Raw genomic sequence first — 24407 nt, forward strand, 5'->3', positions numbered from 1 at the left:
AACATCTTACAAACTCTCCGACCTAACCTCCGGAAAAGAAGCGCTGGAAAATGACAATCAGTGTACCCGGTATCACTGTAGGCGTGCTCGCTCTGCAGGGGGCTTTCAGCGAGCATATCCAGCTGTTGCGACAGGCGGCGCAAACTCTGAGGAAACGCCACTCGCATAACCTGAACTGGACTTTCATTGAGGTCAGGACGCCGCAGCAACTACAGACTTGCGACGCCCTGATCCTTCCCGGAGGCGAATCCACGACAATATCACTGGTCGCAGCGCGGTCAGGTCTTCTGGAGCCGTTGCGTGACTTTGTCAAGTATGTTCGCCGCCGTCCCGTCAGTCTTAAGCACAACACTGATCCCTGACAGAGTGGACCGGAAACCTACCTGGGGAACATGCGCTGGACTGATATTGCTGGCGGAATCTGCGAACAGGACGAAGAAGGGCGGACAAGAGCTCATCGGAGGGCTGGACGTGCGGGTGAACAGAAACCACTTTGGGCGGCAGGTTGAGAGCTTCCAAGCCAACCTGTCACTCCCATTCCTCGGCGCCGCAGAAGATAGCTCGGCGGATGAACCCTACAGATGCGTCTTCATTCGAGCGCCCGTTGTCGAGAAGATCCTCCCGCATAAATCCGGGATCCAGAGCGAAGAGGCGGCGAGAGACGCTACAGTGGTTGCGCCTTCAAAGACGCCGGTGGGAGAGGCTGCTAAGGAGGAAGCAAAGGAGAATGTCGAGATCATGGCCACTCTATCTACCCATAACCCGGCTCTGGAGGCAAATCAGGAGCATACCCATGCCGGTGCGGAAGATATAATCGCCGTCCGACAGGGTAATGTCTTCGGCACTAGTTTCCATCCGGAACTCACAAACGATCCGCGTATCCATGTCTGGTGGTTGGAGGAGGTTGCAAGGGCTGTCGAGCGCCGTCGCCAGCTCGAGCTTGTAGATAGAACGATTTAGGGTAGGCCAGGAGGCGATTTGCTGTTATGATAGCATCCAGAGCATGGCGTTTGGATTTTTGGGAACGATAGACCAGTACAGAATAGACTTTGAAGCTTGTATTGGGTATTGTTAGCGCCGAGAGATATACCTCCTTACACGAAATAAATGAACGCCGAACACCAGTCCAGCCCAAATGCCGTGCTTTCCCGAGGATTATCTACCGATAGTCGCGCTCGTCACCGCCGAAATCGTCCATAGCTCTGCCGTACCCGCCACGGCCAGGATCGTACGTGTCTCTGTATTCGTCTCGGACTTGTCCTCCGGATTTTCCGCGTCTACGATGATGGTAAGCCTCGAACCAAGTCGCGACGTGGCAGGACAACCATACCCATACTGTCGGCCCTCAGTGAAACCTTCGTCGAGATCAGTCCGGATGACTCGCTCATCCAGCTTGGTCCCTCCGATATACTTCATGCAATCCAGCGCATCCTGGTGAGTGTAGTATTCGACGAAGCAAAACCCGCAAGGCGTCTTCTGATACCGATCGAGGCCCATGACCAGGCGCTTGATCTCACCGCATCTACTTCTTAGCCGCGTCAAGTAAATGTAAAGACTCCGTGACATACTTCGAGAATAACTCGTGTATCTGCTCCTCAGTTGTATAGAAGGACCTAGACGGATTAGACTTGCGGAAAGCGTGCGACGGCGGACATACAAGTTGCCTACGTAGAGCGTAGTAGCATCCTTGAGCTTTTCCTCTGGATCGGGACTCGGTGGGCGTCTGTGGTCTGGATCGGCAGCGCGGTATCTCCTCCGCTTTTCAAGCCGCATTCAGTACGCTGTTCGTGGATGTGAGATTCGGAGTACAAACCTTAGCCGTCGCATACGAGCTGGGCCTGTCCAGCCGCTCAACCGTGCTACGATTGGGGGGCATGCCAGGCGAAGTAGGTCGAAAGGGTGTCGAAAGATTGCCGTCGTGCGTAGAGTAGGTTTGAAGTGGAAGTGTTGAAATGGAGCTTCCTTTTGCCAAGACCCGAAATTGAGCCGACGCGTCAAGCTCTCTTTCGACGATTGATGCTTTGTTTGAGCGCGCTACTTGAATCTCTTCTGCCCACCGGCGGTCACGACAAGGGGGCATACGAACTTGAACTCCCCTCGTCGACGGATCTTTACCCCGTACCACGCGATTCGAATACAAAATGTCGCGAGTTATAAGCTACACGCCGGAATGGCTCATGCGACCGAACCCAGGCTGGGAAATGTTCACGTCCAAAACTCCATCTTCGAAATCGCCCATTTCCCAAGACGATACCGGACGCCGGAAAACGATTGCAACTAGGGACACGGAGATCTTCGTAGCTGTCGGGACTGAGATCCGTTGGGCGGATTTGCTGGCCTTGAAAGAGGGGGAGAATGGATACCGTACACTCAAAGTCGCAGTTCCGCTTCCGATCACACAGCTTGTCGTCAGTCCCAATGGCGACTTCATGGCCGTTGCAACCGCGCATACAGTTCATGTCGTCGTTCTCCCCGAGCCCGCTGTTTTAGAAGGACCTCCCTCCACCGACCCTATCAAGCTCAAAACCTTCCAAGTCGGCCCCACCGCCCATGTGCGCGAACAGGCCCCTGTTGTATCTCTCATGTGGCACCCGCTAGGATACCGAGGACACTGCCTTGTCACAATAACGCGGGATGGAGTGGTTCGCCTATGGGAAGTGAACCGGTCCGATCGCTCAACATTCAGCGAACCCACCCTCTCAATAGACTTGAAAAAGCTGGCCAATGCGACAAACGACAAGGAGGATGTGAGTGCTGCTAAGTTAGGAGCTTCCAAGGGGTTCTCGCCGGATTCGTTCGAGCTGGAGGTGGCGTCCGCCTGCTTTGGAGACTATCCTGATCAAGAGGGGGTTCATGGCTGGGCTCCAATGACGTTATGGATTGCCATGGTTGAAGGAGATGTATACGCTCTGTGCCCTCTTCTTCCCAGCAAATGGCAGCTACCAGAGACACCAGGTGTCTTCACTCTTATCGAGACTTTGGCTACCTCGATCAACGCCGACTATGCGGAAGTGCAGGACAATAAAGAGGCCTCCAAGCAGCAGGAGGAGACTGTGGAACGGCAACTTTCCTGGCTCTCCGATATCCTCTATGCCGAACCCCTCCCTGAGAAGCTGCCTTCAGGCGATTCCATCAGTGTATTCTCTCGCCCCAGCAGTGTTCCCGCATGTCCATTGTTGCAAGGCCCCTTTACCATTTCTGCCGAGGATGTTGATGATTTCGAGATTAGCGACATGATAGTGTTCTCACTCAAGACGTTCTCGGAGAGTGTGGAGGATGGGCCGGCTGAAGGGTTACCTGGAGCCGTCGTGTGCCTCCTCACTGATACCTCCAAGGTGCACATCTGCTTAGATATTTTGGGTATCGTTGGCCGATGGCTCCCGTCATCCCCAGTAAGCTGTTTCGTGCCAGGTCTTCACTCGCCCAATGACTGACCGCTTGCAGCCACAGCATATCTCACCCGAGTCCACTGCCCAAGAGCTCATCCTCACTGAGACGGTCGCTCTGGCAGACGATGACACGCCTTCTTTCAACCAAAGTATCACCCCAGACGTGCAGAAGGATTTCTCGTTCTTCGTCTCCCGATCTCAGGGCGTGTACTCTATAACTCTAGAGCCCTGGATCCGAAATCTCGAAAATGAGCTCGCCGAACCCCAGAGCGAGGGTCTCACCTTCCGCCTCGATCGGCTCCTGGAGTCTGCCGGGACACAGGTTGACTTGTGCATGTCCAGAACAGGTACTCATGCCGCATCCGAGGAGGCGCCAGAGGAAGTTAACTCGTGCGTTGTGGTTGCGGAAGGTAACCTGGGTTACTTCGTACTGACGACCGTGGCAAACGAACCCCAAGCCGTGTTCCTGGATGCACCAGAGTATGGATTCCCGTCTGAGAAGGAGCTGGCCGAGTACATGCTGGTGGAGGTACCGTCTAGACAATCACGGCCGGCTTACCAACCACCTAAGGAGCTCTATGACCCACTACAATTCCATATCGATAAAGAGCGCTTTATACCCGCCCGACATAAAGCGTCCAGCAAAGAAGAGATGAAGCTGTCCCCAGCCAATCTTGACATCCTCATGAACGCACACAAAGCCCTCAGTCAAGACACGCACAGACTCCAAACGGCCGTATCTGATCTCTTCATAAGATGCACACGACTCCGAGAGGAGTTCCGCGACCAAGTCGTGCGAGTTGCTGAGCTAGTCGCCAAGGTTGACGGGGTTACTGGGAATGACGAAGGTGCGGACGGCGATGTGGATGGCTATACCAATGCCAAGATTGAGGAGCGCCTAGACAAGGTGAAGGCGAAACAAGAAGCCATCACTGCTCGTTACGAGGCTATCAGAAGGAAGATGGCCAGCATAGGCGGCACAGAGCTGAGCGAGAAGGAGTCCGCCTTCGTTGAGGAGCTGCAGACAATGGAACGTAGTCTGGATCACGAGGCGCAGACGTTGACGGGGGATCAAGACGGCAGCGAAGTGCCGGCATGGGAGCGTCTAGGGAAGATAAAGGGGCTGAAAAAGGACCTTGCCATCGAGGCCGAACGAGCAACGAGAGAGATGGAGGGGGAGAGGGGGGCTGCGGTAATCAAGGTTCCCTCACATTCGCGAAAACAGGAGCAGGAGCAGATTGAGGCGCTGCTGCAGCGCGAAGCGGCTCTGATTACAGCGGCTGCGAAGAGTTTGAGGGCTATGGGTATTGATGTACCTGTGGACGATGCAAAGTGGTGAGGGAGAAATAGAAGTTGGTTGTTGCCATGGAATCTCCGGCTTTGAGAGTATGAGGTCGTTCTGGTCGCTGGGAAGCCGAAAAGATGTATAAGAGCGCTAAGCATATAATCCCAAGAATGCTATTGGCCTGGATTCTCGTGGCCTCTGTGGGATAGACTCTGCTAAGGGACGGTGCTTCGAGAAGCCAGCCACATGGCAGTAATCTTCTCCAAGACTGCGCACTCTCCATCTTCATTCTTCTTTGCCGATGTGACTAGCTCCATGCTGGAGAACCATGACATCGGGTGCATCGGGTGGCAGTAGTACAAGTGGCATCGACAAGCAGGACACGCACACAGGCACGCATATGTGGAGGAGTACGGAGTGCTTCCACTTTGCGCGACCGCTCTGATACCTAGGTAGACTGTTCAGATATGCCCAGCCCCAAGAGGAGCTCCAGTAAGTGGACTTTAGCGACCCCGAGCGACTTGCATTCGCGTCAGGGGAAAAGAAACATTCTGCCAATTATTGCTCTCTTCCAAGCGACGGAATTAACTCCCCTCCAAAACGTCATGCAGATCCTGCTAGCATCTCCATGCGACAGAATATATTGCTCGCCTGCTCCAGGGCTGAGTAAGAGGTACATACCTAAGAAGTTCGAAGGATCAGATGCATAGATGACCTCTAGTCTATCTTCATTTGGAATACTGTGTATACAGTCTACACGAGGAAAGGCGGAGGAAGGGATGCACGCATGCTGACTGTGCCACTTGCAACGGTGGTTCCTACGCTAGAGTACTGCTGGGCGAACGTGCTGTGCACCTCTGCGTCTGATGTGTTCCGCCCGTCAGCCCTGTCGGTGGTCGATAAATGGAGGAGAGGGTCGGTGATAACAAGCGATATGCTGGGGACTACGGATGAATCCAACAATGTCTTCACTCAACAAGAAGGTGAAAGGAGGGAGAAGCCGCCGGGACTGCGGCACAGTGATATATATCACGCTGCTATCACATCACTGCCATGTAGTCGCGCGCCAAAGCATCGACAGTTCCTGAAAGACTCTCAGGCGTCTGATATAGCAAGGAACGATTGTCCATTGTACTGTGTAGTTTGCGATGGGTATTCTCTTCTAGTCTCAATCGGGATGTAGGGCGCTTACAGCCCGCTTCGCGCTGGCCCGACTGCCGAACACCCCATCTCTCCCCTGTTTCCTGCACCACGCCATCACATCTCGTCTACCAAATCAGCGCTGAGAAACCTGCTCTTCCCGCACATTTGCGCAAATGGTCCCCTCGAGTTAAGCGCAGCCGGAAAGACTGGTCCCTCAAACTTTGCCCAGTGGTGAACTTTGCATCTCGCTCTACGCGCAGCTCACTGGCTATTCACCCCGGCCAGCTCAATATGCCCACCGCGCGCCCATTCGCCGCCATGCTGCAGAGCTGACGCCGTGGGTGCTCCGGTATGGCGGACCCAATTCGTGGGTTCGAGCAGGGCCCATGAATGGTGATTCTGCGAGAAGAGGCGGGAGGGTCGCACAGGAAGCATTGGGGATGCATGGCAGGGTGGAGGGGATGGGAAAGCCCAGCCAGCCCTCTTTAAGTGCTGGGCTTCCCTCCCATGGTGGCGGGGACTGCTGCTGCTGTCGCTGCGTCTGCCCGTGTCCGACTCGAAGTGAAGTGTGTTCTATCGTCGACGAATTACCCGAATTTTTGGATATCTCCGGCATTTTTACTCAAAGAACTTGGAATCATTGATATCGGGAGATCCGTCGTCGCCAACGTCTCGTCCCATCGCAGTTGAGACTTGAGGGGACCAGCCGGTTCGGACAACTGCGCCCCCCCAACCCGATACTCGCAACAAAACAGATTCCAAGTCCGCCATGTTTCGTTTCACAGAGCTCGCCTTCGTCGTCGCGAGTTGGTCGCTCGCGGCCGCCCACACCGTCATCGTCTATCCCGGATGGAGAGGGAACAACATTCACACCAACGGGACCGTGTCGGATTCAGATCCCAGTATAAAGCCCGGGTCGCTGGGGATCAACTATGAGAATGGAACTTATGGATTCCCGTATGGAATGCAGTGGATGTATCCATGTATGTGCGGACTTTTCCTTAGTATCGGTGAAGCAGAAAGACCAAGAAAATGACTGCCAAAACAACCCATCTGAACCGCCCAAAGAATCACCGCTAACAAATCCCCTCCAGGCGGCGGCATGCCCACCTCCCAAAACCGCACCAAATGGCCCCTAAAAGGCGGCGCCATCTCCATCCAACCAGGCTGGTTCCCAGGCCACTCCCTCGCCCTCTTCTACATCAACATGGGCTACGGCAACGAGCCCCTCAACTATTCCCACGCCATGTTGCCCATGTTCCAGATCACGGGGCCCTCGAACCAGCAATATAACGGCACGTTTTGCCTCCCGCAGGTGCCGCTGCCGGCGAATTATACGCCAAAGGTGGGGGATAATGCGACGATTCAGGTTATTGAGACGGCGCAGCATGGGGCGGCCTTGTACAATGTATGTCTTGTTTCCTCTTTCCATTACTCCAACTATGGATCGATCCCCTTGGTTGATAATCGAAGCTTCGACGTCAAATATAGTGGAGAATGGGCTGGGCTGACTTTGTATTCCACAGTGCGCAGACATCACCTTCGCCGAACCCGAAGACGTCCCCGAAGTCAACGAAACAAACTGCTTCAACTCGACCCAGGAGGGCGAGAACATCGGCTTCCAGCTCGTCTACACCACTACTTCCTCCCCCGCACAACGCGCCGTGCAGGTCAATGCGTTCGTGAGCGTGGCGCTGCCGCTGATGCTGGCGACGGCGAGTTGGGTGACGTGGTTCTAAGGATGCTTTTTGGAGTCTCTTTTCGTGATCTTCGAGTCTACGCAAAGCGTGGACGTTTGAATGCGGTTCTTGTTCGCTTTGGGTATGCACGGCGTTTCGGGTTGGGAATCTTTTGGTCAGATATCCGCTTGCTGGGAAGGCAGGCACAGAGAGCAGAGTGGTTGCTTCGGGATACGCAACAGGGTGCGTGAAAGAAGACGGATTGGTGCGACGCATTGCTAGGGAGGCAGCGTCGAGGCATTTTCTCAGGGGTGAGCGGTGGAGGAGGATCGAGTCCGGAACAGGACGGCGCATGCGGCTGCTACATCTATTTCTTCCTTTCTTGTATATATCCCGCGATGGGCCGGCGCGGGGGAGGGCGTTGTGTTCGCTTCTTTGTCGGATCTATAGCTCGCCGCCTTTTTCCGCTCCAGGTGTAGGATGGTGTATGTAGATGAGAGTAATTGGAAAAGCTCAACCTCGAAAATGTTTCCAACATGCCCATACTTTGCGAACAGGTACTGCGGATAGGGGTCCTTATCTGTTCTATGGAAATGTTGCCATACGCAATGGGCTCATTAACAGAGGTGGCGGACTCGAGAAATGGGCATTAACAGGGTTATCGTCTACTACTTCACACCAAGGAGTAATAATATATATCCGCACTCCAACCCATCTTCCTCATCGCCACACAGCCTAAACATCCCCCATAACATACGCCTCCCCCCTTGCCCTCCCACCGCCCTCCCCCTTCACCCTCCAACTATGCAGCACAATCTCATGCCACTCCACCCTGACGCCATCCACGACCCTAAACACAGGCTCCCTCTCCACAACAAACTCCTTCCCCCTCCTCACCCCAACCCTCGGCCACACAAACCGAAACACGACCCAATACCCGACACTGCAGAGGATCAGCGCAAACGAGAGCGTACCGGTTATGTACCACGGAAACCCCGGAATGATATTCCTCGCCGCAGCGGCGGCGGCCGCCGCAGCCGCAGCATCCCCTCCTTCCCCAGCCGTTATCGGAGGCACCCAAATCGCCACGAGCGGAAACCCATTGCTCGCCGTAAACAGCGCCGCGGCACACACGCTCAACCAACCGGGCACGGGACTCTTGGTGCTCCAATTCGTGAAAGCGCGCAGACACAGCATGCCGATGCCCAGCGCGAAACTGGGGATCACGTCCGTGACGTACGAGTAGAGGTTTACGAGGATGCGGTAGGCGTAGATGGGTTTCGAGGTCGGCCAGGTGAGGAGGATGAGGAGCATGGCGAAGAGCCAGTGGAGGAGGAGGGCGCCGTAGGGGGTGGGTTCCCGCCCGTGCTCGACTTGCTGGACTGCGGATAGGGGCGCGTTGGAAGGGTTCGATGGTGAGGCACGATGGTCTTGGTGTGGAGTGCCTCTCCGTCGTCGGGCGCGAAAGAGTACGCGGTTCTCGCCGAAGAACTTGGCCAAGGGGATGACGCCTTCTTTGGCGATTTCCTGCTTTACACGGCTGGCGGCGAAGGTCATGCCGATGATGTTGCCTAGGCTGTTGACGGTCGTGAAGAAGGCGAGGAGTTTGGGGGCGCGGGTGCGGCCGAAGATGTTGATGAGGAATTGGAGGGCGATGTCCGGGGTGGTGAGTTGTTGCTCTTTGCTGACGACGATCATCTGGGGGAGGGTTAGGTGGCTGAGATAGGGCATTTTCATGTGAACGGAAAGAATCGGGTCCTAGAAAGCATGCTCCTTTGACCAAGCCAAACTGAGAGAGGAAAAGCAGGTTATGAAGGGGGCAAATATATGGGAGACGATGGAGAGGTTCAAAAAAGTCAAAGGGTGTTCAAAGGAGGTGGAAGGAGATGTGCAAGAGTGCGCGACGTACATAGCTCAAGTTCACCAGCGTATACAGCATGCAGACAATGCTTACTGCAATCACAATACCCCTTACTAGCGTCTTCCGTGGCCGGCTGATTTCACAAAGGACCTGTTCCTCGTCAGTGTCAGTCCCGGATATGAGGAGGGATGACAGACGTAGTTGGCCTGATTGTAACCATTGTACGCATAGAGTATCGCCAGTGTTCCTTGCACATATCCATCGACATTCGAATGCACATTGGCAAATGCGTTGGAAGGCCTCATGTTCTCTGCTGCGTGATTCGTATCCGTAACACCAGCTAAGACGCATATGGCCATGACGGGAAAGGCGCAGAGTATCAACACCTTGACAACAACCACGATGTTGTTGAGAATAATCCCCCCTCGGCGAGTGAAAGCATGGAGCATACATGCCAGAGTTACTACGACCATGGCAAGCCCACGAGCAGCCGCATCTTTGCCTGCAGGACGATCAGTGCCGGAGCCGCCCATGACGTCGTCCCCGAATGACAACGCATTAGCAGCGCTGGAAGCCAGGAAGATGTAGTTTAGGCCGTAGATGCAGAGGACCAAAAACTTTGGGCGTTTGATGAGGTAGCTGACCTATCATATATCCATCAGCGACTGCTCGTGGTGCAAGACATAGCACTGACATAATTAAGATCTCCTCCGTTCCTTACAACTGGCTCAACTCTTCCATCAATCAAATGCCGTGGTAACGAAACTCCGAATTCGATGTATAAGACAGCTCCGGCCATGGCAGTGATGGCGCCCACGAACCAGAAGATCAGTGTGATCCCTACACTCCCGGTAACCTGCATCAGCGTCCATGGTGTTCGAAATATACCCGTCCCTTGTTGAATCATTAGCTGTCTTCGCGTATCAAACTCTACGGCATAGACTTACCGATCATCTGCTGTAGAATGATTGCAACGACCGAAAAGAGTCCGAGCGGGTGTCGCGTAGTTTTGGTTGCGACATGATGTTCATCATTCAGCGCCTCAAGATACCGCCTATCCTCCTCTTCCAGATCGAGGCTGTCGTTTCCTGAGTGGGTGCTTGTGTTGTCATCCGTGGCAACCATTTCATACTGGGGTGAAATGAGACGTTGAAGGTACGGGACGAAGAAAGGGAATGGGCCAGGTACTTCTAAAGTGGTGAGGCTTCACCGGTGTGTCTACACATCAATAAACAAAATACGCCACGGCTGTAAAGCCCTGACACATACGACCCGTGTCGGCTGTGCTCTGTTGGCCGCATAGTTGCCCGCCTCCACGCACAAGGCTATGGAGCACTGTTTGCCTTCTTTGGAGGTAGAAGCGGACGTGGGTTAAGCCGGTTCAGGGTGGCGTATTGCAAGCTGAAGGAACGGAGCAGGTGTGAAGATGGATTTCTAAACACTGCCTCAGCCCAAAGTCCACCGCCCATACGATAGAGGAATACGGGTCCAATGATGCGGCCATATTGTCGCCTGAATGCCTGGCATGCAGAACGTTTATGTAGCTGCGGACGGTCGCACTGCCTTGTTGGTGAGGTCGCTCTCATCGACAACAATGCTTCCAGTACAGCGATGGCCCTCGACCTCAGCACTGTCAGTTTTGTCGGTAGCGCAATGAAGCTTGCTTGGGAGGTGTACGATAAAGGCTTCAAGAAGGAGAAGTCGTCGCGTGGGTTAAAGTTATGCCTTCCCCTCAGCTGAACCGGCTAACCGCTTTAGGAGGATGTAGCACAACGATATATCGAGTTCGGATCTGCACTCCACGGCCTCTATTCCAACCTCAAGAATATCGAGTCGGTCGTCACGAAAGCGAATAATGACCTGAAGAGCGATGAACTCGGCTCATTTGGGCCTCCAGCTTTAGATCTGTCCTCCTTCGCCGATATCATTGGCAACTTCAAGGTTACACTAGAGGCATGCCGGGACCTGCTCAACGACCAGAGCAAATTCCGTCAGAAGAATGGAGTCATCACGAATATCATATACAACATTGACGTCGACCCGTATGTCATTTCGTTGACCGAACAACTGGCATTTCACAGCAACAAAATCACCCTCACACTCGAGCCGTTCAAGCTACATCTCCAGTCCCAGCTTCGGAAATTGCAGAGGCAACAACACCAAGATGTAGCAGAAATGGTGCATGAGCTGAAACAGCTCGTCGTAACAGGACTTGATCTGAAAGACGAACCTCTATCGCCGGCACCTCCTCGCGATCTCGAGGTTCCTGTGGTGATCAGCGAACGTTTCGCGGCAGCATGCGGATTGCAAGGTCAAGATGCAGCGGCGACAGAAAACAGCATGTTTCCTGACTTTCCCCTGAAGGAGGGGTTGGAGGCTTTCTTCTACCACTTCAACGGACTCTCCCAGGCATTCGATTCAATGTCCTATCTGAGATTCCTTAAAATTTTATGGGTGATGGATCGCATAAGAGAAAGTAACGATTGGACCAAGATACAGAAAACGAACCCAGGAGGTATCTATGACAGATGCGTCCGAGAGATGGACAGACGACTCCGCGACGAATGCACCAGGGTTAATCGCAGTCAGATACCCCTCAAACTCCTTCTCCAACTTCCGGATGAAGCTTTCCACATCTTGCCACCTGCAACACCGACAAACACAGCAGTCAGTGTCAATCATCTCGGTGTCCTGCTCGACGTATCCGTGCTCCCAGACCCGAATTCCCACACCCTCCGCATCGTGCGAAACATGGACGGCACGCTAGGCGTCGAAAGCACCACGGTCACCACCACAGAGTCCAGCGGCACCATGTCGAGCGAAACGCGCATTCGAGTCCTCGACATCGACCCCAGATCCGCCTACTTTATCCCCATTTACGCCACACCTGTAGAAGACGGTTCCGCCTCTCTCACCGCCAAGCTTCAGTTCTCCAGAGATGGCGTCAATGGCATAGCTCCAGAGTTCAAATCGAAGGACGATCTCCTGCGCCTGCAACATCTCGTCACTGGCTACAAATGCGTTAATAAGCGGACGGCTGGCACTTTCATCACAGTCACCTCGCTCACCGAGGGCCAATCCTACCCCTGGCCCCAAGCGCAAGTAAGGTCCTCAAGAAGACCGCCCAAAGAACTCTGCGAGTTCGGAAACATCCAAATGTGGCAAAAAGTCTCCTTCGAGAGCACCTCTGCGTTAAAGGACAAGAAGCCATCGGACCACACGCGCCGCGTATCAGAGCTGTCTGGCCACACAGCGAGACCCTCAATAGGAAGCAGTATGTCCTTCTCCAGTGCCGGGAGTATGTCCTCTGCTCATATGCACCAAGTCACGGTTGGCTCGTCCGGCGTCGGGATTCAACTCACAGAACCTGAGCCTCCTCGCCTAGTCCTGTTTCTCAAGGAGAAGGAGCAGGGTCTGCTCTCGTTTCTCGCTATTGAGCTGGATGAACGCACGTTTGTGAATCCCTTCAGCTGTGAGTGCGGGAGCAGAGGGAAAACATGCACAGTCAGTGTAATAGAACGGTCGGAGAAGCCTCTACTTGCGCGTCGGTATTATGCGAGAGAGGGTCTTAATAGCTGGAACCTCGCTGCACTTGGGGAATACTGGCCAGCGGACGACAGTGGCGCTGTAAGAGTACAGGACATGTATTGGTTGCGGATCAGTTTCAAGAAGGAGTCGCAGCGCATCAAGTTCAATGATGATGTGAGCAAGCTTGTGGCGATATTTAAGGGACGGATGAAAGATTATCGGAAGGACTTGCAGAGTATCCGCGGCACTGTCATCGTCTCCCAAAGGGGATGAACGGGGTTGGCTTTATGGCGTCTTCTGGCACTGCCCGGGCTGGTTTGATATCTTTTGGCAGGGTATTTTTCGGCGAGGATCCTGTCCATCATGTCACTCTGCCGTTGGTCAGTACAGTATAGGCTGACACTCAATGGTTCAATATACTCTTGAAATTCCCGCAAAACAAAACTGTGTCGTGATCTATGCATCCTGACCACCCCAACCCTCTTACACCACGCTCGTCATATGAAAACCTTGCCTATCCTGCACCTCAACCGTCGGCCACCCCCTCGCCTTTTCGATTCTCTCCTGAGTAATGACATAACTCCTCGGCAGTTCACCATTCTCGACCATGCGCTCAACCAATCCTTTCATCTCTTCACCTCTCTCCTCCCCCAACACCATCTCCACCACCGCCTTCGCGCACAACATTCCATTCGGCATCCCATGCCCCGTGTAGCCTCCACAGAGCCACAGGCCTTCCGTCCCCGGCACCTTCCCAACCCACGGATGATTGTCTCGAGAATACCCCATGATTCCAGTCCACTCCGCCACTGCCTCCAGCTCCTTCAAGCCATCAGTATCACCGTCAAGCTCGAGTACTTTGAGCAATGCACTGCGCAAATAAGCAGCTGACCCTTCATCTTTCACAGAGTCGTCGCATTCGCCCACTGTAGGCAGGGTACCAGCGCCACGGCCGCCCCCGAACATCAAATGTCCTCTTGGATTGGGAACCCCTTCATAGGGTCGCTGGACGAGGTAGTCGTCTGCATTCGAAGGCTGGCCTAGTGCGGCAACCATGCCGTACGAGTCCGGCAAGATCGTGGAGTTCTTTGGCGGTAGAAGTGCGGACATTTGGCCTCGCACGGGGACGATGAGGTCAGCGAACTGCGGGACGATGGCAGAGGTGTAGCCGTTTGTTGCAAGAATGACCGTCTTCGCGATGATAGAGCCTCGTGGGGTCTGTACAATGTGTTCGGAGGAAGACGACGATATCGCAGTCACTGGCGTAGTGGTTTGCAGGTTCAGTTTTCCGGCCTTTGTCAGTTGCTCCAGGGTGTATGTGACGAGTTTGTAAGGCCACAGACTGCCTGCTCCGGCGGTAAGGGTGGCGCCGAGGCAGTCTGGATTGACGCGGTGTTTCCTTAGTTCGTCTTTGTCCCGAATAATGGATACATACCGCGCGATATCTGGGGCAACTTTATTGAGATGTTCCAGTTCCCGCTCAGCCTCCTTCATGACCTCTTCCGTCCAGAAGGTGCGGCAGCCGGAAACGCTACGCCATTCGCACGGTATGTTGTTCTCCTGGATGTAGGTCTTGACGGCATGGACGTTCTTGAGCTCGAAAGCGGCGACTTCGGCGGAGCGGTCGAAGAGGAGCGGTTGGCAGTGGCCGCCGTTCTGGAAATATTAGATTAGCAGCCAATCTTAAGGGTCTTATTCCGCCGACGGGATCTTTACCCTCCCTGTGGCTCCCCAACAAGCTTCTCGAGCTTCCAAGAGTACAATTGACTTGTGTTTGGCCCGCTTATCTTCTGCCAGATATCGCGCAGCAGACGTTCCTGTAATGCCACTTCCTACAATGACTATATCCGCCTCTGCAGGTATCTCTGCCGTAGTTCGGTGGCCGAGGAGGAATTCATTTGGCTCGGTGTGCCAGAATGAGTCGGTGGAAGTAGGCGTGGGAAGGGTTGCTCGTTTGTGAATCATTCTTGCGCGTTATGGGGATCACCGTCACCTAAGGCAATCTGATCGAATGGGAGGGACGAGTCGACTGCTGGAAAGAAGCTATAAATTCACCAACCAAGCGGTGAACGAAGAGGTGAATGTAGCTGTAGACGATTCCGTACAGATAAGCGCATGTGGTGGGTCGCACTGTCCACGCTGGTGCTCAATCCGGGAGAAGCGAGGGGTTAAGCGGGGGTATTACTTCGATAGACGAGGCATGTTTGAGCATATTTGAGTACACAAGGGTCCAAAGGAGCAGAAAGGAATAATTGAGACCTCTCTGGTGAGGAACGGGAAGTCGGTGACGGCATGCTGAACATAGATGAACGCAGGGCATGGGATGGTGCCGTCATAGCACGCTTGGGATTGGCTCGTGCGTTGTATTCTCCTGTTGGGAAACCCTTTCTCTCCTCTCGAACACTGACAGCCCTTGAACTTGTCACGAATCCAAAAAGTCGCGACGTACGAGTATTGCTGTCATGGTTCCGCGAACAAAAGCCTCCATTATCCAGCTAACGAATACATACAGGGAAATTTGAAGGACAGACCCAGCTGTACCAAAAATGAAGAACCGAACCCATCACTCAAACCATCAGGACTGTCTCCAATGGCTTAGTCCGGTGAAATACATCTCTCCTTGCCATATCTCAGCACAAGCCCTCGGAATGGTACATCTTTCTTCCAGGCATCAAGACACAGTCAACAACCAACACCACACAGGCAGGAAAACCACGCAGCCCTCATCGCGGTAACAAGATAGTCAATCTCTTTCTTATCTAACTCTTCCTCCTTACAATATCTCTTGCCGTCTCCCTCACACTCCATCCTCCGAACAACCACTCATTCGAGTGTCTCCCCCGCCACATATCACTGCTCGTCCGTCTGGGTAATGGGCTCTCCGACTTTCTTGGTCTCGCGGCCGCTGGTATAGACCCGTGACTCCCCGCCGAGGCATGTCTCGACTGCAGTTGCGGTTTCCGCACACCTGCTCCTTGTGTGGAAGTACTGCTTTTGGAAGGCGAGGAGGTAAGTTGCTCGGGAGGTGCATTCAGCATCGGCGAGCGTGACCGTGACCGTGAATGGCGTCCATTTCGTGAACGACTTCTTGAGCGGCTATGTCCGCGGACGCAAGAAACGATGGCGTCAAAGAACTTGGTTTCTGTCGGGGAGGCGACGGTGGCTCTGCCGTGGGGTGGATATGCGGGTGAGAAGGTTCCGGAACCAGGGGACATGGCGTCTGAGGAGGAGGATTGGGAGGCCACTGTTGAGGTGCGGATAGGTGGGGGTGGTTGGAAAGGCGTTGTTGAAGGCGTGGATGGCATGTTGGGTTGCGGATATGTCTTGAGGTTGAAACGGTAGGTGATGAGAGAGGAAGATGAGGTCCAGCCAGGGAGTTCAGAAGCTCTGGTGAACAGACGCCAGCAAGATCACAGATCTCCCAGGGCGTACACAGTACCCTGCTGCAGTTGACTGAAAATTCGCAGAACCCAGGAATGCATCCAGCGCAGGCGATATAACCCCTCAAATACCGCCTCCAAGGCCACTGGACACATGCACACGCACATCAGGATCTCCAAGAGGGGCGCATTTGTGGCCACATTTGCGGCTCAACAAATCACTTGTGCCATATGTCACATTCCTCCCGTCACATAACGGTATTCCCAATCCTCCGGCGGACCACTCACTTGGGCCAACCTCATGCCACAAACCACGTATTCACAGCTTGGCATTCGTCGCCCCACGACGAACAGGTCGGTGAGGATCGCGGGGTCAGATCCAATCAGCCCTGCCAGACGGGTCGCTCGTCGCACAAACTCATGGCCGGAGTGGACGGAAAGCGAACTCTTGGGAATCTTTCACCGACTCGGGCGGTCTGCAAAACGACAGGGGACGACGATGGGCTGCATATCGTTTGGCGGTTCGATGAAGAAAAAATGTCCTGAGCGCATATGCAAAGCCAGCGCACGCGTGCAGCCGAGCAGCCCTAAGGAGGAGTCCAGAACCTCTTCCGCTCGACTCTGTGTTCAGCGAATTTTTCCTGAATGAAGAATCAAAAGGACACTTCTGCGGCGTTGCGAAGTTTGCCGTGGGATTCTCCTCAGTAACTTGCGACGGTGACACCACTCCGAGAGCTGACGTTTCAAGCCGATTTCTTCGCCCCTCCTTGCCCAACCGCGGGCTCCGTTGGCGCATCCAATTGCCCAATGCCAGTTGGAGGCCAGATCGTAGAAAGACAGCCCAACCGATAACCACGTCGGCCTTGGTAGATAGCCGCGAGCCATTTCCAACTCAAGGACACATGCACCGAAAAGCAAATACGGGGAATGATGAACTGAGATGCCGAGGCCCGGGGCGCTTTTGAAACTTCATGCGACATCAGGTATTCATTGAATCCCGAAAACTAAAAAGAACAAATGCAATGACAGCAGCTAAATAACGTACTAAAACCTAATTATCTCCTCTGTATCGTGGGGTTTGAGGAGGTATAGGGCTGTGACGGTGCAGACGGGATGATTCGTGCACGCCAAGAACGTCAATACCTCTCGCATGTCAACGCCCACGCACACATCCATCTGACACAGTTGCGCTCCTAACTACACCTGTTCAAGCAATGTAAGAGAGCTTTAACTTTCAAAATCGGGTCTTGTTCAAAGATAAGGGTAATCGATGAACGAGGGTAACCCCGTAGGGACCTAGGTAAACCTTCAAACGCACCGTCCCATCTATTGGCCGATTTGCTAATAATATTGCGTGCGTACAGAGTCATACTCTACCCTCTATCATCCACCATATGAAAGCGGATTCATTCCATTCGACCCATTATCCCCAAAACGTGCAGATACTAGTTGTATGTGTTCACATTGCCTGTCTTCGTCAGCCATCATCTACCTGTTCTGTAAGAATGCTTACCGTAATGGACAGAACCTCCCGTGTTGTTCTGAATATTCTGCGGGGCATAGTTGGCTAAAGCACCATGCGTATTATTCCCAACGTGTGTCACAGGTGTACCGTCATTACCAGTTTCGTTTCCAGACTGCTGTCGCTCTTTGGCCGACCTTATCATGCGTTTTAGCTCTGCTAGCACGTTCTGATATGTCTGATCATGGGGCCCTGAAAATTTTGTTATGTTGACATGGTTGGCATCGACGTCGATAGGAGTTTCATAAGCTGGCGGTGCTGATGAAAGGCTTGGAACGACCTGATTTGTTAGTTAATATTCTCTTAAAACTGGACATTAGGAACGTACTAGGCCTACCACGGCGTTCATTGGCTCGGTCTCGCAGAAGCATCGTGCTTCAATGGCGGTCTTGGTTGGACGGCGGCGAAGGAGGAGCTGATTGAAACGGCGCTCCAGCTCCTGGATCTCTCGATTATGGCTTTTCAACCCTTCTATCACCTGATTATTGAGCTGATGACGGATGAAGATCTTGACCAGATTTATCAGAAACGACCCAACATCGGCGTAGCCAGATCCGTCGTGAGGAGTGCCCATGAAGACAACACCACGAGTCCCCTCTCCGATGGCGGCGATACCTTCCAAATTAGATTCACTGGAATGTAGTATCGCTCTCTTTGTTACAATCCCGCCAAGACTGTGCGCAACGAAGAAGAGAGGCCGCTGCTCGATCCCCTCCCGCAGGTTGCTCAGCTCAGTACACAGCTTGTCCGCATGCGACTTCAAGGGTGCTTGAGAGACAACGTCGACCAAATTGATCGTCCTGGCTGCATATCCCCAAGTAATAACCCTAGCTCGTGGAAGATCGGTAGGAAGCAAATCGGCCGGCCAGAAGCAGCGTTCTCCATCAATGTTTGTCCATGTCCATGTATTCTGTCGATCACCCCCAAGTCCATGTATAAGGATGATGCTGTTCCACATAAGCACTACTCTGCTTTTAGGTCTTGAGTATGATGCACCTACTCGACTTCAGCGTTAGGAGGTTCGTACAGGAACAGAGGCCCGTAGGGCCTAGTCTCTTCAGGTGCCATGCTTCAATGGATCAGCAAAACCTTTAGACGGAGCATGCATCAACTCACAGAGCAGTTCCTCTTGGTACCAGGTTCGTATTGCTGTGCGGGAAAGACTCCAGATTTCTCTGTGGCTCTATATCTCCGAGATCAGTGGTTTGACTGTCCGGACTGTGATCACCGGCCCCTTTCCGCTTGAGGAAGAAAGCTCTCATTGCTTCGTGATCCATTGTGGGCTGACATCAGTCTATTAAGCCACTGAGACATTGCAGGGAATGAGCCGCTGGTCTGGTCAATTGAGCTGGGAATCAATTGCCACACGAAGCACATGAGTTGCCAGTGGCCATAGAGCTTGGCAAACCTGAAATTCACTGACTTGATGGACATACCCAGCTGAAGAAAACTGCAGGTCACAAACTCTGTCAGCGTGGTCCATTTCACGTGGACAAACCTCATGGGTCGTCGCCATATAAAATAAGGATCTGTCGCCAAGCTGGTCGGCAAAACTATCATGACTTCGCAGGTGAGTAATGCGTTTCCGATCGGCACATCGATTACTAACCGTGCCACATAGACTCCCAATATTTTGTTCGGCGACGTGACCACAGGGGCCTTCTCTAACCAAGGTCCCATAAACGCCGGAGAAAACCTTCACATTGGTAGGGTGAAAGGTGTCGATGTAGACGATTGCAGCTGACTGAAATGACCAAGGGAACGTCAATCATAACCATTTCGGCGGCAAAGATAATGAAACACCCTATGAGCAATGCAAACGCATGCTCCTTGAGGCACTCGACAACAATGATCCACGCGAGTATAGGCATACTCTGCTAACCCAGAAGGGCAGGTGGACGGAAGGGACGTGTGAATGGATGCTCCGCAGCCCATTGTACTCTCAGTGGCTCAACAGACCTTTGCAGTTGCTCTGGATTACTGGACCGCCCGGAATGGGAAAGACAATGCTTGCTCTCTATCTCATTGCTGACCGAGACGAGATAAGTCGGAAAAATTCCCTTACCCTAAAGCTGATATATTTCTTCTGTAGCGCCTACAACGGGAGGAATACGGGTTCATACATCCTCTGGGGCCTCATATACCAGCTACTGGATGACTCTGAGGATCTATTCCGCCATATTCGGAAGCCATTTGCGAGACACAAAAAGGCCCTTTTCAGACACGAGCGATTCGAGACTCTGTGGGATGTATTCGAAAACATGATCCGCGATGAAATGCTTGAGTCCGTAACTTGCATACTGGATGGGCTCAACGAGTGCCGTGGGGATTCACTGATGCCTTTGCTTAGCAAACTCCGCGGACTGTTCAGCTTTAACAGAACCTCTCACTCTGAAAATCGTCAGCCGCGCGTTAAGATGATTATCACTAGCAGGAAAGACCCAAAGGTTCTGGAGGATATCCTTGGCGAATTTCCACGGTTGAGGCTAGAACTTACGTTTCAGGATGACCGTACGATAGACATTGAAAGCTACATTGATTCTCGCATGAATGAATTGGCATGCTCGGAACGAAAGAAACCTCACCTAAAGGAGCTTCGGCAGAATATAAAGCGCCGGCTTGTCGAATGTTCCGGTGGTACCTACCTCTGGGTAAATTTCGCCATAAATTCTTTGAAGAGCCGCATATGTCCCGAGCTGGAAAATGCTGTCAATGAATTCCCCGAAGGGCTTGATGCTATGTACGGAAGAATGCTTCTGTCTGTTTCCGCAACGAAGAAAGATATCGTGTGTAGGATGTTGCGATGGGTCGTGACCGCTTACAGACCCCTCACCCCGGAGGAGCTAGGCACAGCATTAAGCACCCCAAAAGCTGTTGGGCAAGATTTGGGCGATGCAGTTGCGGATTACGTCCATTCTTGCTTTGACCTTCTTGTGATAATCGATCAGAAACTTAGCGAGCCATTATCAAGGAGCGTCGTCCCGGTACATGCATCCTGGACAGACTTTCTCTTACACCTCAATGAGAATCCAGAACTCCGTCAGTTCCACATGGAGCCATCCGAAAATCACAGGATACTGGCTCAGCGGATTCTCGATTACTCCTACGAGTTTCTGAAGGAGCATCCCCGCATTCCCATCACCGGCCATGATGAAGTCAGGAACTACTTTGCAGAAGTGAGCAACCAACCTCTTCTGGAATACTCGTGTCGCAACTCGCTGCGCCATCTCAACGATAGTGGAGTAGCGTTTCTGGAGTTTTCGCACCCTCTACTAGATGCTGGAAGCCACCTTCACCAAGTTTGGCTTCGGTGGCAAGCACGGATCTGTGGAGATCTTTGGCTTTCGCGAGACATAGGTCTCGTTCATCTTGCGGCGCTCCTAGGACAACTTGAAATTGTCAGGTTCTGTATCGAGACATCCCATGTTGACGTGAGAGACCAGTATCAACTTACACCGTTATTCTATGCCGTTTTCTCCGGATGCAGTTCCATGGTCTCCTATCTTCTGGAGCGCGGAGCTGACCCTGATGCGAAAGACTGTGTTGGTCAGACTCCCCTCCATATCGCTTGCGCAAAGGAGAATGAGGATGTAGTAACTCACTTGTTGGAAGCGGGAGCTGATGCCAACGTTCCCAGTTCGATACCCCCGTTATGTGGGTCAGCCAGGCCGGAAGGGCTAGCAGGGAGTATGCTGGAAGAGGGACCAAGATGGGCTTTCAATCTCACAGGCATGCCTCTGCACCTTGCCGTTGAGAACGGGTTTCCAAGTCACGTTGGAAATTTGATCAAACTTGGGGCAGATGTGAACGCGCTTAACGACGATAATGAAACGCCCCTTCATCGGGCGGCCAGTGAGTACTATCGTGAAAATCAAGTAATGATTGAATCGCTTCTTCAAGCAGGGGCAAACGTGTTCATCGCGAATAACAAAGGCGAGACCGCCTACCACATCGCTGTCGCAGCCGAAGCCACCAACCCTGCTGATGATATTTCATGTCCAACGCGAAGTTTTATCGACATAATGCTAGATGCAGGTGTTCCAATCGACCATACGACCTCGAAGACTTCTACGTCCTCTGGGGGCGAGACCGCGCTTCAGATAGCGTGCAGATGGGGAGACATATGCACAACGGAGAAGTTAATTGAACTTGGCGCAGACGTAAATCACCACGACGCTCAGGGTCGTACTGCCCTGCACTGGTGTGCAGTAGGAGACGGGGAGGGTATGGTGCCCACCTTGCTCGAACATATGCATGGCGCCGTCATTTTTGATCGAGATGCGGAGGGACTTACTGCATATGACATTGGGATGAAACCGAGGAAAGTGCCTACACTGACACCCGACCACATGGAATCTCTAATTGATAAACCTCAACCCTCACCGAGGTGGGAACCTCACTCAAGACGGTTGCTGCGAGATTGCATGAGAGAGATTCAGCATGCCGCGTCAATGTCTGAAGAACAGTATATCTCAGACATGCGAGAGCGCATTGCCGGGAGTGAGAAAGGGCGGAACCGGACAAAGTTCCATCCGTGTATGCTTGGCGGCAGAGATGGGAGTAAGGTGACGGAGGCCAAACTTCTACAGTGGAGACGAGAATATCTTGGCAAATATGGCCCTACCGCAGTGGACAGCCGAAGCGAAGATGCAAAGAAGGGATAGGCTAGGTTCAGAAGTTCATGTCGATATGCGCTTAATGCAAGTACGTTAGGCAATTTACCCTCAGCGGAGTATTTCTTTTCTATGTACATTTGCGCGGATGGAGTCTCCATGGGAGTCTTTCTACACTGACATCAACTCGCTAACAGAACTGGATCTTAAGTTATACCGTCGACGGTTCGACCAACTCGCCCTCTGGTCGATCTCCTCAGACATTAGAGAAAGTACACATAGAAAGCAGTTGTTGATGTGCGGGGCGTATACACACCTGCTCTGAGCGATACAGAGGTTCCAGATGTGACCCGCAGTATGCTACCCTAAGGTATAAATCAATTTCCAGTTATCAAGAGATAACAGACTCTGCACATCGGCAACCAAAGGCTTTGAGAGATGTCTACACTAAAGAGAGCAAATCAACATAATACATGCATTAACCAACCCCTCGAATCCCAACGGGACCCATCCACTGCACTCACGACCCAGCAGACGAGCGAGCCAAATTCGAAACGCGGGAAATTGGAGCATCTCTCGCCAGAACCGTCAACACAGGACCGATGGCATGGCTAAAGGTCAGAGTAAGATAGACACGGAAACACGTCGTCATCTGCAGGAACGTAATGCCAAAGCCGATTCATAGAGTCCTAGGACCAAGGAGCACCAGGTCGAAGCCCATAAGTTATAAGGAACGCGATAGTCATTTACCGATGGTTGGAGCGGCGCCCATAGAATCCCATACCTCGGATCAGGAAGGCGATTCGAAATGCGCCCCAAAAGCATCCGCACCCACTGTAGCGCCTCTAAGGCGTAAGCGAGGATAGAGAGTATCCAGGAGTACTTAACGGACAGGCGATGGGAGATTGTGAACAGAGAAATCCAGACTAGCATGAAGGAGACCACAACAGAAGTGGCGATACCTCAGGCCTTGAGGAGCGCCAAACGCCAAAGGAGACTCCAGCTGTGATCATACTTTGCTGTTAGAAGTCATACGAAACGCCTGAGGAAAATCACCTTTCCATTTGAGCTTTAAGACCGATGATTCGGAAGTGCGACGGAAGTCAACCAGGCCCGGAAACAACAATACTCCAATACAAACCGGCGATAGCGGTTGCGGGAGCAGTGATGCATCTACTCGACTCGAAACCAGAATGGTTAGGCAAGAGGCAGAGAGCCTTGACGAGAGATGCCCGAAAAGTAACAGTGGGTTTAACATGAACTTTGCTTTTAGAGTCTGGGCAGTTTACGTGCAGGCATCATTCTCCTAGAGTGCTCGATGCATAACCGTAAAGGTCAGGAAAGGATTTCAGAAGAAGAAGAGCGAGGATGGCGCGAACCCGGCGGGGGAAGTCCGCGACGGATTAACATTGGCGGAGCGAGGATGAAGGCTCCAATATTCCCAGGGTTGCAGAGGGAAGGAGGTCAAGCATACATTTAACGGGGTTTTCTTTCCAATGTAAATCGCGCATTCGATGTGCAAGACATTTGGCGTTAGAGGGAGGGACGAACATATCCGAAAGCGCCGAGGCATTTTATTAGTACACTCTGGCCGACGTCTAGGAACATGGAATTATCACGTGATCTGTGATTGTGAACGTGCACCTGCAGTCCGTTAACTCAAGATAGTTTACTTTAAATGAAAGTTTCATTAGATAAACCTAATCGCTTAAGAAAGAGACTTTAGAAAGGCTAGTTAGAGGACTTCCTATACGATATAGAATCATATAAGCGACTAATTTACTAGGAAGAACTAAGGCTAACGTTTACTCTATTCTCTTTCTATAGCTTATAATCTTTATAACGTACCTCACGGGCGAGTCGGTCACACAGGCGAGTCGGTCACTATGCCAAGACCCCACCAGAATGTAAACTCCTCAGGAGAGTATAAAACAATTATGAATAATTTTTAAGAGTTGTAGTAAGCCAATCTCTTTAAAATCTATTTATACTTCTTTCTTACATGTA

The 24407-nt window shown here is 52.6% G+C and overlaps 10 protein-coding genes across 10 annotated transcripts; 5 read left to right on the plus strand and 5 right to left on the minus strand.

Moving 5' to 3' along the window:
- The first annotated feature begins 13 nt into the window (after window positions 1-13).
- EI97DRAFT_437020 (SNO glutamine amidotransferase) lies at window positions 14-1075 on the plus strand. Its single transcript, XM_033799248.1, has 2 exons — window positions 14-313; window positions 366-1075. Exons 1-2 carry the CDS (start codon window positions 51-53, stop codon window positions 958-960), a joined length of 858 nt encoding a protein of 285 aa, XP_033649935.1. The 5' UTR covers window positions 14-50; the 3' UTR covers window positions 961-1075.
- An 84-nt stretch (window positions 1076-1159) lies between these two features.
- Window positions 1160-1876, minus strand: EI97DRAFT_453096 (nuclear cap-binding protein subunit 2; the record flags this gene model as incomplete). The annotated part of the gene is made up of 5 exons (XM_033800441.1): window positions 1160-1277; window positions 1331-1522; window positions 1569-1613; window positions 1658-1758; window positions 1814-1876. The coding sequence occupies 5 exons, from the start codon at window positions 1874-1876 to the stop codon at window positions 1160-1162; spliced, it is 519 nt and encodes a 172-aa protein (XP_033649936.1).
- A 161-nt stretch (window positions 1877-2037) lies between these two features.
- On the plus strand, window positions 2038-5156 carry EI97DRAFT_437021 (uncharacterized protein). Its single transcript, XM_033799249.1, has 2 exons — window positions 2038-3392; window positions 3445-5156. The coding sequence occupies exons 1-2, from the start codon at window positions 2142-2144 to the stop codon at window positions 4726-4728; spliced, it is 2535 nt and encodes an 844-aa protein (XP_033649937.1). The 5' UTR covers window positions 2038-2141; the 3' UTR covers window positions 4729-5156.
- Window positions 5157-6350: 1194 nt separating this feature from the next.
- Window positions 6351-8021, plus strand: EI97DRAFT_437022 (uncharacterized protein). Its single transcript, XM_033799250.1, has 3 exons — window positions 6351-6800; window positions 6912-7225; window positions 7344-8021. The coding sequence occupies exons 1-3, from the start codon at window positions 6587-6589 to the stop codon at window positions 7554-7556; spliced, it is 741 nt and encodes a 246-aa protein (XP_033649938.1). The 5' UTR covers window positions 6351-6586; the 3' UTR covers window positions 7557-8021.
- On the minus strand, window positions 7802-10482 carry EI97DRAFT_445851 (uncharacterized protein; the record flags this gene model as incomplete). The annotated part of the gene is made up of 6 exons (XM_033799992.1): window positions 7802-8081; window positions 8254-9194; window positions 9451-9507; window positions 9555-10001; window positions 10052-10251; window positions 10305-10482. 6 exons carry the CDS (start codon window positions 10480-10482, stop codon window positions 7802-7804), a joined length of 2103 nt encoding a protein of 700 aa, XP_033649939.1.
- Window positions 10483-10531: 49 nt separating this feature from the next.
- On the plus strand, window positions 10532-13055 carry EI97DRAFT_484086 (uncharacterized protein; the record flags this gene model as incomplete). The annotated part of the gene is made up of 4 exons (XM_033802108.1): window positions 10532-11065; window positions 11126-11399; window positions 11439-12984; window positions 13020-13055. Exons 1-4 carry the CDS (start codon window positions 10849-10851, stop codon window positions 13053-13055), a joined length of 2073 nt encoding a protein of 690 aa, XP_033649940.1. The 5' UTR covers window positions 10532-10848.
- A 234-nt stretch (window positions 13056-13289) lies between these two features.
- On the minus strand, window positions 13290-15172 carry EI97DRAFT_437024 (FAD dependent oxidoreductase). The gene is made up of 2 exons (XM_033799251.1): window positions 14602-15172; window positions 13290-14541 (listed from the first exon to the last, which is right to left on the minus strand). The coding sequence occupies exons 1-2, from the start codon at window positions 14848-14850 to the stop codon at window positions 13369-13371; spliced, it is 1422 nt and encodes a 473-aa protein (XP_033649941.1). The 5' UTR covers window positions 14851-15172; the 3' UTR covers window positions 13290-13368.
- A 75-nt stretch (window positions 15173-15247) lies between these two features.
- EI97DRAFT_213768 (uncharacterized protein) lies at window positions 15248-16436 on the minus strand. Its single transcript, XM_033793794.1, has one exon. The coding sequence runs from the start codon at window positions 16188-16190 to the stop codon at window positions 15645-15647; it is 546 nt and encodes a 181-aa protein (XP_033649942.1). The 5' UTR covers window positions 16191-16436; the 3' UTR covers window positions 15248-15644.
- Window positions 16437-17481: 1045 nt separating this feature from the next.
- On the minus strand, window positions 17482-19093 carry EI97DRAFT_470491 (uncharacterized protein). The gene is made up of 5 exons (XM_033801771.1): window positions 18904-19093; window positions 18788-18856; window positions 18116-18734; window positions 17779-18067; window positions 17482-17733 (listed from the first exon to the last, which is right to left on the minus strand). Exons 1-5 carry the CDS (start codon window positions 19062-19064, stop codon window positions 17711-17713), a joined length of 1161 nt encoding a protein of 386 aa, XP_033649943.1. The 5' UTR covers window positions 19065-19093; the 3' UTR covers window positions 17482-17710.
- A 481-nt stretch (window positions 19094-19574) lies between these two features.
- On the plus strand, window positions 19575-21329 carry EI97DRAFT_406490 (uncharacterized protein; the record flags this gene model as incomplete). The annotated part of the gene is made up of 1 exon (XM_033796589.1): window positions 19575-21329. A coding segment is annotated over exon 1 (1719 nt), but the record flags the coding sequence as incomplete, so codon positions are not given.
- Window positions 21330-24407: the final 3078 nt, after the last annotated feature.

The sequence above is a fragment of the Westerdykella ornata genome (assembly GCF_010094085.1).
Source record: "Westerdykella ornata strain CBS 379.55 unplaced genomic scaffold EI97scaffold_39, whole genome shotgun sequence".
In the NCBI taxonomy this organism is placed as follows: domain Eukaryota; kingdom Fungi; phylum Ascomycota; class Dothideomycetes; order Pleosporales; family Sporormiaceae; genus Westerdykella; species Westerdykella ornata.

Coding starts and splice junctions, on each gene's coding strand:
- EI97DRAFT_437020 (XM_033799248.1), top strand. CDS start 51: ATGACAATCAGTGTACCCGGTATCACTGTAGGCGTGCTCGCTCTGCAG. Junction 314..365: donor CCGTTGCGTGACTTTGTCAA/GTATGTTCGCCG, acceptor GATCCCTGACAG/AGTGGACCGGAAACCTACCT.
- EI97DRAFT_437021 (XM_033799249.1), top strand. CDS start 2,142: ATGTCGCGAGTTATAAGCTACACGCCGGAATGGCTCATGCGACCGAAC. Junction 3,393..3,444: donor GATGGCTCCCGTCATCCCCA/GTAAGCTGTTTC, acceptor GACCGCTTGCAG/CCACAGCATATCTCACCCGA.
- EI97DRAFT_437022 (XM_033799250.1), top strand. CDS start 6,587: ATGTTTCGTTTCACAGAGCTCGCCTTCGTCGTCGCGAGTTGGTCGCTC. Junction 6,801..6,911: donor AATGCAGTGGATGTATCCAT/GTATGTGCGGAC, acceptor AATCCCCTCCAG/GCGGCGGCATGCCCACCTCC. Junction 7,226..7,343: donor ATGGGGCGGCCTTGTACAAT/GTATGTCTTGTT, acceptor TGTATTCCACAG/TGCGCAGACATCACCTTCGC.
- EI97DRAFT_437024 (XM_033799251.1), bottom strand. CDS start 14,850: ATGATTCACAAACGAGCAACCCTTCCCACGCCTACTTCCACCGACTCA. Junction 14,542..14,601: donor GTTGGGGAGCCACAGGGAGG/GTAAAGATCCCG, acceptor TAATATTTCCAG/AACGGCGGCCACTGCCAACC.
- EI97DRAFT_213768 (XM_033793794.1), bottom strand. CDS start 16,190: ATGCCATCCACGCCTTCAACAACGCCTTTCCAACCACCCCCACCTATC.
- EI97DRAFT_470491 (XM_033801771.1), bottom strand. CDS start 19,064: ATGGATCACGAAGCAATGAGAGCTTTCTTCCTCAAGCGGAAAGGGGCC. Junction 18,735..18,787: donor CCTCCTAACGCTGAAGTCGA/GTAGGTGCATCA, acceptor TATGTGGAACAG/CATCATCCTTATACATGGAC. Junction 17,734..17,778: donor GGGAGGTTCTGTCCATTACG/GTAAGCATTCTT, acceptor TGACGAAGACAG/GCAATGTGAACACATACAAC.